Raw genomic sequence first — 12,368 nt, 5'->3', positions numbered from 1 at the left:
GTGAAATATGTCAGAGGATAAAAAATTAACTAAAGATTTCAGTGACAAGACTATCAGGAAGACAGTATATTTTGAATTGGAGGAGTAAAAAGCCATAAATAAGAAAAAGTCAGCATTACTGAAATGTCTGTCACATTTGATGATATCTGCTTTATTTTTCTTCTATTCAGATATAGCTCAAAAATTCTGCTTAAATTCTGTGATATCCTAAAAATTCAAAAATTAATGCCACATGAGAGGTACAAAATTATCCTTTTACAGCCTCATTGAGGAATATAGACCTATAATTGAAGTAAGAAAAATAACTGAATATGGGAAAAGCTAGCTCTCGGGAAATTAATACCGGGAAATGTTGATAAACTTAGTGTGTTGTCATGACTCATAGAAGATTTGTTGCCTACCAGATGCCAGTGCAGAAAAAAAAACCCCATCGTATTAAAAGAAGACAAGTTACTGAGAAGGTCTGGAAGGAAGCCATGGTCATCATAATCTATATTGGACCTAGTGATATAAGCGGAACTAAATGGAGATCCTGCAAAACAGGTTTCAACAGTTTGTTAGCTGTACATGCAAGTAGAGATCAAATGCCAGCGTTCTCAGAAATGAGACTGGTGCCACACTCAGGGAGAAGCAAAGAATGGCAGACCAACATCTTGACACAGTTCAGAAACAACACAGATGGACACAGATTGCTCCCAGAGTAACTGAACCTTATACAGCTAATTTAGTATTGATTATCGATATTCCTGCTACAGCATAGAACATTAAGGCAACACTTACCTAAAACAGTATTAACTTTAAAATGGAGAGACAAACCAGTTCAGATAAATAGGGTGCATGGCAGGTTCTAGCCTGAAGCCATACAGGATGAAAAAAAGAAGAACAGGAAAAAAAAAAGCTATTAAAAAGAGGCTATGTTGATGTTAAGCAGAGGTGCAAAGACAGCAAGATGACAGTTTTCCCACTTTTCAAAATCATATTTTAAGCACAGATTTGAGGACTAAAAGGGCAGGTTTTTTTCTACATAGAAGAAAAAGTGTTGTAGATCTAGGAGCAACATGACGTCCTGAGGACATGAAGCCATAAATGTCTAAAAAGGACAAGCAAACTGTGAGAGAACAACGTTTGGAACATACAGAGTAAGAACTGCAAGTATGGAAGAGGATTAAACATAGCAAGCAGGCACAAAATGGGTGAAGATTTTCACCCTCTAACCTGCATATAACAGCAGCCTTTGTGTGCTGTTGAAGACACCTTTAAGTACCTCAGCCCCCACTGCCTTAGCATAGCAATCAGAAAACCTACCCAGGTTTGGTAGAAGGCAGCAAAGGACCCACTTCTGAACTTGTGTCAGCTGTCTGACACTGTTGTAGAATTTCTCATGGACAAACATCCATGTCCTATGGGTGGAGACAACTTGCTAAGCATCTTGCTTTGGAGACGGTACTCAAAAGGAGGGCACTCTTTACAGCTGGGGATATTAAAAGAGAACCTGTGCAGTCTTATATTCAGGGAGAAAACTAGAACAAACCCAATTCTTTGTAGCTTTTTCAGCCTGCAGTTAGAGGCTTGTTTGGGCCCTGGGCAGATGTTCTTGATGGTTGAGATTCATCATACACATTAAATGGTTTGATTCATAATAAACTGCCACAGCAGGTTTTATTCAGTTGTAACCTAAGATGGTAGAAAAGAAAGGAATTTGCCAGTTGAGACCAAAACTGTACTTCGACAAAGGACATAAGCACATTCTTAAGTGCACTTGATGAACAATAAGGAACTTCAAAAATACTTTAAGCATATCTAGCCATAAATTTCTACTTATTCCCCAGCTTCTGAAGAATTAATCAGAATTAATAAACACAGTTTTCTAGGGTCCTATATTTTTTTTTTCATTCTGTCATGCTATTCAGTAGACCAATTACCAGATACGCTACATAAAAAATTGTTTAACTACTAAGAATTTCTCCTCCCCAAATCCAAAAGAAGTTTTGGGGACTGCTAAAATACATGTTACCTTTGTGACTGCATGGCATTATTGAAGTTATTCCAGGTGCACTCATGGAACTTTCTCCCCAGCCTCCCCACAACTTGTTACAATGCTAGGGTTTACCTGTGATTGGTCTATATTAAAATTTAGTAATGTCCCTTTGTATTTATTTGTAATAGGTAGCAGTCAGCTAACTATAGCAAGTCTACAATGGATATTTGCACACATGTAAACAGTTTGTACACAATTACCATCCATCCATCATTTTTTGTACACTCACAAAGCCAGCTGGATCCTACTGTGCTTATTAGGGGAAATATGAGCATTGTGCATGTGGCTGGTGTGAGCTGGCTCTTTCTTAAGCTTAATTCATTCCATGATACACAAGTTACCTTGTGATAAAACTGTGCTGAACTATGATGTCATATATGGTGGGCATTACATTTCTGAACATAATAAAAAAATAAATTCTGCAAACACAAGCCGTGCTTTAAAAGCATATCTCACTTGCAAAAGTGCTCTTAAAAGCAGAACTATGTTAATAGTTCACTAACTGGAATAGGAACATGATGAAAACAGACAATTGCTCTGGAATAAGAAGAAAGATTTACATCTGGGAGCAGTGGAAGTGACAACACACTGCCCCTCAGCCAGTCCTACTTGTCCAGAGATCTCCAGCTTTGATATTTGGGAGGTATTACAGAACACCCAGAGGGAACCTGCTGTGCTTCTTTACAAAATACTGGCATCTATGACCCACAAACTAGAGGCTTAAAACCAGAGGATAACTCATATTGGGTTCACTGTTAACTGGCCACGAGGCTCTGCACCAGAACATGACATTAAAAAAAAAAAAAGTTTGCAACCACATAACAGTAAAATAGTTGTTATGGTGCAACTTCTTGCTTTATCTTGAGAAGAACCTGTTACAGGTCACTGCTAGAGACATGACTTCCAGAGACATCTCAAGCTGATCTGACAGTATTTGTTTCCCATGAAACTAACAGAAAATCCCCTCCTCTGAAGAAGAATATACTTTGTCTGAAGATTCCCTCCATTCCTCAATGCCTTATACAATCCTCTTTCTCTGAAAGGAGGATTAATGTAATGAAAAGAGCAGGCAACACCATTTCCCTGAAAGCTGTAGCTTGGTAGCTTACCACCTTAAAGCAAGATTCTGTCTGCCCCAAAACTGCCAGTTTTCATGATCAAAAATGTGATAGCAGAGGGGTAAAGTGCAGCAGCAGCACAGAACTAGAAAAGAACTGGCAACAGAAAAGTGCTAAGAAGGAGACTCTGTGAGTGGTTTAGGTGAATCTTCTGGATTTTGTACCTGCAGGACTGTAAAAAGTCAGGATTTAGATGCAAAAAAAAACATTGTAAAAGATTAAATATTTTCTCTCACCAGTGTGCAAAAATATATTGCGTAGATATTATGGAATTGTCATCTCTAGAGTTGTTGTGGGAAACTACATTCAACCACCAAATACGGCTGAAAAAAATAAAATGTGTGAAATGGATTTTGCTCATATTTTAGTGCATATTTTGGTATAAATGTAACAATCAAATTGTTATTCATTCTTAAGTAATATCTAATGCTGAATTAAGATATTTGCTTTTTGCAACTATCAAGGGATTAAAAAATGGATATTTAATTCTGATCTTTTCCCTGTCTTTCTTTCTTCCATGCACTCACTGTCCTTGTTCACAGTACAATAAAATTCTAGTAAGATGAAATTTCACTGAAAAAAAGTTAGTTTAAAAGAAAGTAAACGAAACTTGCTAAACTGGATAGTCTTTTGTCTGGGTTATGAATTCAGAGAGATAGATAAAGAAACTACTGCCAAATGCCTCACTGGCTCTTGTGTTTCAAAAGAATAATGTTTCAGAAATCAATTTTCAAAGCAAAAGGAGTTCTATGAATTTTGGGGCATTTCTCAACTCTTTCACTATTTTTCCACTTGTTATCTAATGTATTGTAGAAATTATTGCAGAGGAAAGCAGTTTTAGTTTTTGTCCTAAGTGTGCCTCATTCAGTCATGATGATTCAGCAGTTTACACAGAAGGAAGCACAGGGGAAATTCCGGTTTACATAAAATCTTAGTAATACCAATTTTCTCACTGCTACTGCTATACATTTGCATCCACAGTTATTTTTCCATTCTGTCAGTAGAAACATGAGTCTTACTCCTACTGGTCAGAATAAATTATTTCCCACCAGAGGTCACCTCTTCCCACAGCACCCAGGCTGGTTTTGTGAGAAGTGGTGCAATGTTGGCAGACCAGATAGGAAATGCATTCTGCCCTTTTTTAATTCCAAAACTTACTCAAAATCTCCACTGACTTGTTTGTCACCTTGTTACTGCACGTAGGAGAGCAGAAAGGCAAAAAAAAAAAATCACCAGCAAGAAGAATATATTATAGGGTGTAATGAGGAAAGTGTGAGAAGTCTTTTTAAGTGACATAAAAGGCAATTATTAGGAGGAAGGAACAAGGAAAATTGTGTTACTCCCAAGCACATACAGTTCAGTAGCAGAAGTGCTGATGTCTCACCATGTCCTGTTAAGTCATCACAAATCACTGTACCAAGTAATGACACAAGAAACGATGGGTTCGCATCATTTCTGTGACTCTGCACAGTCTGCTGTTCCGAGGCTGCTCTGCCCCAGGAAGGCACCAAGTCGGTATCATACTGTAAAGCTGCCAATCTGACAGATACGCAACTAGCAACACTTTTTAGAGTAAATCTGGTGAGTTGTTCAAATTCAGTACAGATACCAATACAGCAGCAAAGAAATGCTGCTTTTAAGCCCTCAATGCACATTATTTATTAATTGTATATTTGCAGAGGTTAACAGGCTTTGTGCTTAAGCAACTTACCTTATGAAATTACGCAGAGATATTCAAGCATAGTAACATGCTCTGTTATTTATGTCCAGCAGATAAAAGCTACTTCACACAGTTTGAAGATGATGACTATAGTGTGACAGCTTTAATAACACAGTCAAATGCTAATACAGCTGAACCCTACCTCTGTTCAGCAGTCCATTGCAAATTGTTTGGGAACAAGACATGGGCTGTTGCTTCATATGAATCAATCCTCCATTTCCATTACCCCTCATGATATAAAACACACAAACCTGTCCTGCTTTGTGGGAATAATTCAGAGATGAAGCAAAACAAGGAGAATTCACAATTCCAATATTTTTCCCAACCTTTCCATGTATGTTAGTTCCAAGTGAGCACACAACTTTGCAAAGACATATACAACCCATAGTACAGTCCATGAATCGCTGTATTTGGAAATGGGGTTTTCTTGTGCGTAGTGCAAGTAAACTTGAGATATAATGAGTAACTACTGATGAGGAAGCCTTAGAAGACAATCTCGTAAAGCAGAGCCTTTACTTAGTTTTAATTTACAGCAGAATTTCATCTCAAGAATGATTAGACCATTAACCTGGACATTGAGCATAACAGCTGTCTTCTGTGACAACCAGACTTCTACACAAGAAATACCATTCTCATAAATAAAGCAACCTACTGACATACATTGAATAAACAGTACTGTGCATGTTTAACAGTTACTTCAGTCACATCAGTGACCTTCAAAAAGTGTCATTTGTGTGCACATGATAAACTGAAAGGGTCAAGTCATAATTTTTTTCAGTCGTGGTCATATGTCACTTGAGCTTGCTGGGGTCTCATCAACAAAACAATCATTCGTCTGAAAAGCATTGCCCATATTTCAGATATACTAGTTTTGACAAAACGTATTATTGTGGAAGGTCTGTCAGGTTCCAATTTCTACTCGTCTTAGAAAAGGGACCTCAAACAGGCTCTCTGTTCAAAGTGTGGGGAGGGTGGTTACTCAAACATTCAGTTCTAACTTTGAGCAAGTCATATTTAATATTGGTCTCTATTTCATTCATAATGTTCAGTTTAAAAAACCTGAAATCTCAAAGTTTGGTGACATGGGAAAATCACTTCCTTATGCTCTTCTCTACATTATTCTCTCAGTGGAGCGGTACTTTTGGTGATACTCACAAATCTGCCAGATTTGAAAAGCCTCAAGTTTCAGGCAACCCCCCAAAATAACTGCACTTTGAAACAAAGAGCCAGATAGTCAGTCAGCTATTTCTGACTACAAATGGATGCAGCTACACATGACATAGGGATACTTTTAAGGAGGAAATAAGAAACATGCCGCTATACTACTACTATGATCCTCTCTAGAATATAAATGTTGAAGCACGATTGAAGCCCTTTGACACTAATTTCAGCATTGCTTAATTACTAATTCTTTCATTACCATGGATTAAAGCAGAAAAATGAACTGCAGAAAAAACACTTTCTATCATTAGCTAAATTGTTGTGCTAATAATAACGATAACACAATTTTACCTTAACTGAAGATAGTAATAACATTAGACTGTATTTATTTGGTTATAGAAAGAATGCATTTGTGGATAACCATATTGCACTTTTAATCAATTAGGATATCAATCTTTCTTTATGCATTTTCACAGCTCGTACTAATGGTAGTGGTATTAATGCTAAACCTGAGCTATGAGCAGTGCCAAACATTATAGTCTTGCCACTTAAAGACAAAATGATTTGTGTCATTCGGTGTTATGGGGTTGTTTGGTTTTTTTTGTTTTAAGGAAACGAGCAACACCTTGTCCATAGCAAAGCACTCACATCCAACACACTTCAGCAACATACCCATATTATTCCCGCCTCTTAAAGCCAAGGCAAAGAACAGATTATTAAAATACCTCTTAATTCCTATCTAAGGATTAGTGTTCTGCACATCCTTCTGCAGATAGGGCAGGAAGCAACTCATGACACAAAATATTAAGCAATGTGTGTGGTCTGAAGAAAGAAAGTCTGAAAGTCCTAAGTATATCATATTAAGACCACCATTTCTGTGACATGGTGCACAAGAGCAGATAGAACAATACAGTACAACTCTACCCATAGTACAGCAAAGTTGAGTACAACCTGTTATGAAATTGAGAAAATTGTAACATAGTAATCTGTTTTTTCTTGTCAGGGACCATCTTTTGCCTCTATTATCTGTCTACTTTCGTACATAAAGCCACAAACATGTTTTTCTTTGAGGTGTACAATTCACTCTGATGATAGGAAAACATGCCACCTACTACAAAATGCTTTTCCCGAAGCTGCCAATGAAATCAATTAAAATCAAAATAACCTTTGTTCCATCTCTGCTTGACTTTACTCATGATCTTTAAACAGTCATGATCTTTAAATAGACTTATGCTAGCTATGGGTTAAACCCCGAATAAGCAAACTAAAGTGAAATGAGTTTGGGAATGTATTTGTTCTGTGTAATGTATTTGTTTCAATCTATTTTGCAACCACCTTACATTCATTAAAAGCAAACATACCCTGAACAAGTATAACCTTTCTAGTAGATTGGGAAATACGGAATATCACTGATTATGCTGAAAACCATCAAAATGTAAATGGCATGAGAAAGAATCTGAATCAACATCATCATGTAAACAAAATATAAAATGAAAACACTTGTAACAACACAGACAGTATACCTTTAGCTATTTGCCAGATGCTCATGCTAGGGATGACCCCAAGCACTCTAAAGTCACCAAGAGCCTTTGCCTTAACTTCAAAGGATTTGCTGGCTGAATAAAACAACTGCTTAGACTCATATATATTGACATTACTGCACATTGCTGCAATTCTCAGATCAAAACATGGCAAAAGGTATAAATATTTTAATGCTTACCATTATCACTTTTGAGATTTCCATTGCTGAGCTGTTTTAACCTCTTCTGATGGGATTTGCCATTGTAGTGGATTTGTGCCTGAGCAGCAGAGTTCAGCTGAATGTTACAAACATTACACAAAGTGAAATTGGTGTGTTTCTTTTCTCTTTCCTTCTTTTCTTCAGTGCCATCGGGTGCTAATTCTTTCTCACCTTCTCTGTCTGGGACAGATGTGAAATCTGAATTGTATGAGTGGTTATCAACTGGTAAATCAGGGCTCCAGGGCTTCTTCATATTTTCTGGGGGGGGGGGGAAAAGAAACATAAAAGGGAAAACTGATGAGTAATACAAATATACACAAGATTTCTACATCTACAAACCAGCAAAAGGCAGGTTCTTTGCATTTTCATATTTTAACACTACATTTCTGCTCATGTGTTTTGCTTTCTGTTCATGTTCTTTAGTTCTGCTGTGTAACTTGAGTAACTTCACAGCCACTCAGGTGAATGACTTTAAATGTTCAGGGGTACTATTAAATCTATCACTGGAATCAACCTATCACAGGGTTTGGGGTTTTTTCAAATTTTTCTTTTTAATTATTTCTACCTTATCCCTTGGTTAGTTTACTTTATTTAAGAATTATCCTATGAAAAGCAACCTTACAAATGCTAAGTTAGAAATCTCAGCAAAGTCTAGATGAAGCTCATGACATCTTAACTGTCACCTTCAGTGGGAAACTGCAATGGATGCAGGTGCCCAGGTGCTGGCAGTGGGGGCTGCAGGGTGGCCTCTCTAAAAGGAGACCAAGGGCTGTCCCATCTGGGGACAGCCAGTTCCAGGCAGCTCCAAAACTGACCCACCAGTGCCCAAAGCTGAGCACATCAGCCACGGGTGTGGCACCCCTGTGGCAACATATTTAAGAAGGGGGAAAAACACTGTGCAGCACCTGAAAAAATGTGAAACAGCCCTGTAGATAGTGGAAAAGAAGGGGGAGGAGGTGCTCCAAGGCACTGGAGCAGAGACTCCCCTGCAGCTCATGGTGAAGACCATGGTGACACAGGTTGTCTACCTGCAGCCCATGGAGGACCGCAGTGGAGCAGATATCCACCTGCAGCCCATGGAGGACCCCACACCAGAGTGGGTGGGCATGCCCTGAAGGAAGCTGCAGCCCATGGAGAGGCCATGCAGGAGCAGGCTCCCGGCAGAGGCTGCAGTCTGTGGAGAGGAACCCATGCAGGAGCAGGTTTTCTGGCAAGACATGTGACCCCGTGGGGGACCCATGCTGGAGCAGTCCTTTCCTGAAGGACTGTACCCCATGGAAAGAACACATGCTGGAGCGCTTTTTCAAGAATTGCAGCCCATAAGAAGGACCCCCATTGGAGCAGTTCATGAAGGACTGTATCCCGTGGGAGGGACCCCACACTGGAACAGGAGAACAGCGTGAGGAGGAAGGTATAGCAGAGATGAAGTGATATGGACTGACCACAACCCCCAATCCCCATCCCCCTGCACCGCTTAGGGATGGGAGGGTAGTGTAGAAGAGTCAGGAGTGAAGTTAAGCCCGGGAAGAAGGCGGGGGCAGAGCGGCAAAGCGTTTTAGTGTTTTGTCTTTGTTTCTCACCATCCCATTGTATTTTAATTGGCAATAAACTAAATTAATTTTACTCAAGTTGAATCTATTTTGCCCGTGACGGTAACCAGTAAGTGCTCTCCCTGTCTTTATCTCAACCCACAAGGTTTTCCATCTTATTTCCTGCTCCCCATCCTGGTGTGGAAAGGGAGTGAGAGAGCAGCTAGGTGGGGGTCTGGCAGCCAGCCAAGGTCAATCCACCATAGAAATACAAGTAGTTATTACAGCAGAAATATTTTATAATCCTCTCTAGGATTAAATCTGTAAGTATCACATTTTTAATTTTTTAATATGAAATATACAATAAATAGGTCAGTTAAACTCCACATGAATGACAACCTATTGCTATGTTCCATTACATACACTCCTACATTCAAATACTGCACTTGACTAACCACTACAAATTCTTAGCTGTTTTAGTACTTAGAAATGCAAGATGCATTTTTCAAATTGGAAAAAAAGGGGAGAGGGGGAGTGGAGACTTAGTCTCTGTTTCCTATATTTATATATTTTGAAGTGTTGCAATTAACAGAAGAAAAAATAAACGCCCTATATTTTAGTCAGCTAAGCTTAAATGCATAGACCTCAAGAGTGAGTTTATTAGGTATTTAGCAACCCCTAGTCATCCCCTCTCTGCTTCCTGTGAATGCTTTCAAGCCCAAGTCTAATAATTTCATAACTTGTCTGGTTCAAAATAGTTCAAAGACAAATAATAAACACGTTCTATTAGTTTCTTATCTTAAGCTCCCAGGATTATAATTCAAGGATAGTTAACTTAGATTCAGCTAATACCAAACTGTAACAACTACAGAAATGAGAAGATAATGCCATCTGCAGAACTTCAAGAGAAACCAATGTAAACATGAGCTTCTGTGATTAAAGGTGAGCAGAAATGGCACAGGTGAAGAAGTGCTCTGTGCACTGCAAACCTAATTTACTATTCAAGGAGTGCAAAATGTTATACCAACTTAGCATCTTGGCGAGACCTTTATATAGCATATAAATCTTTAAACTGCTTGTTCTCCCAGACTTAGTGAATCAATGAAGGTCTAGGCAAAGAATCTAATCTGTACTTTAAGTGACAAAATTACAGCAGCCTTAAATACAATGATACTATTTGTTCTCTAACTAACAAATCAGTCAACCTAGAGACAAAAAAGATGATTGCAGCAACAGAAGAAACTGGGCTACAAATGCCTTTAATCCCAGATCCAGACAAGGTTCAGCATCTAAAAATAAGTCTAAACAAGCCTTCAGATTTGGGTCTGATTACACCAAAATACTGCAAATCATTCTTGAGAGAGCTTCAAATATTGTAAATTTCATCAGCTAGATGTTTTGCTGGCCCTCCCAAGGATTTAAACACATTTACTGCTTTCCACTCAAATCATAGAGAAAAATTTATCTAAAGATGCAAATCTAAAACCTATCAAGATTCAAAACAGTTTCAATCTCAGTTTTCAGATTTGCCTGCTACCTAATTAGTATCGTGTTCTTTTATGCCAACTAAACCCTATTTCTTTTAAGAAAGTACAGACCCAGTTCTGAGAGGAGCTCTGCACTTGCTGTAGATTAAAACCTCGCTCAACCAGTATTATTATTTCAGCTTTTGTGTATAGTCAGCTCTGTTATCTAGGATTTTAGCTGTCTAAAGCAAGAGATAAGAAAGCAGGCTAAACAATTCATTCCAAAGCAAAATTAAAGAGAAAAAGAAGCAGCATAAAAGTAGTTATTTATTAAAACCAAGCCTTTTATACAGTGATGATACAAACTTTTAGAGACAAATCACAACCATCCCATAAGACATTATGAGACTGTGGAAGCTTAGGAGAACACCTGAGGTTTTTCTACAGCTGATCTATTGCTTATTTCTCCTAATGGAAGGAGGAGGTTTCTCCTGAGGAAGCAGCAGCAATCCATCAACCTCTCAGCCTTCTGGAGTTTGCTGGAGATATTGTTCACTCCAGAGAAAGCTATATTCATCTATCTAAAATATTTTTAAATTAAGAAATTCAGTCTTTAATCAAAGCATTACAAGGATTAAAATGCTAACGTGACAGCACTAGTTTTACTGAATTGCTCTAGATGACAGTAACTTTTGAGAAATCCCTGCAGTTTATATACCTGCTGTACATTAATATATATGATCTTTTGCATTGAAAGCATTCCCCACTAGAGAGCAGTATGAATTTAAAATTACAAGTAGAATATATCTCTAGACCTATAGTGCTAGTCATATAGGCATGAGATTACTGTAATAAAACAGATCTAACCAAGATGTAAAACTTTGTAAGCAAATACAACCTAGTAAATTAAACAAACATCGTATATTATGTGTACACGTCTAATTCCTTTTGAAACATTTATACAGATAAGCTGGCAGCCTAATAAACTGTATTAGCATGTTATAACATCCCTCTAATATTCCAATCAACACGGCCTAATCTATGAAAGTCTTACTTTTGGCATATAGAATACTTCTGTCTTGCATTCTAATCTCATTCCAGAAAAAGAAATTATAAAATGCACACTAGATAAAGGCACAGTAAAATAATAAGGGAAATTATACCTTGGAAATAAATTATTCAAGCATCTACCATTTGATTTGTGCTTTCATTAGAAAGCTGTGATGGCATTAGAGCTACAATACATTTTTACCTACTGTCTCAAATCTGGAGGAAGAAGGGGATAATTTGTAACTGCAGACTAGGTGACAATGAGGAAAACAGAAGTTTTAGGGATACATATTACACTACACAGTCTGCCACCATTTCCTTTACAGATACACAGTGATTTCCCAATATGTAATGGCACTACTAAAGGACTAAAGTGAAATATTACACACCTGTGCAAACCACTTGAGCTGATGCTATAAGACAGCATTACATAGCAGTACTCCATATGTTGATTGGACACAAACGGTTTGAAGAAAAAAAATCCCAAACATGAAGACAAAATATTTTGGAGAAACAGGAGCATTTTAGGATTAAAACATTCTGAG

At 37.9% G+C, this 12,368-nt stretch overlaps 1 protein-coding gene across 1 annotated transcript in view; it reads right to left on the bottom strand.

Moving 5' to 3' along the window:
* The window catches only part of ZNF385D (zinc finger protein 385D), a 442,063-nt gene that overhangs the window by 342,632 nt on the left and 87,063 nt on the right, over positions 1-12,368 (bottom strand). Inside the window, exon 2 of the mRNA XM_072853997.1 lies at positions 7,758-8,036. Coding sequence (XP_072710098.1) covers positions 7,758-8,036 — 279 coding nt within the window. The remainder of the gene's footprint in view (positions 1-7,757; positions 8,037-12,368) is intronic.

This window comes from Ciconia boyciana, chromosome 2 (assembly GCF_034638445.1).
Source record: "Ciconia boyciana chromosome 2, ASM3463844v1, whole genome shotgun sequence".
NCBI lineage: Eukaryota > Metazoa > Chordata > Aves > Ciconiiformes > Ciconiidae > Ciconia > Ciconia boyciana.
Note: the sequence above shows the minus strand (reverse complement) of the source record. Positions and strands in the feature narration are given on the sequence as shown.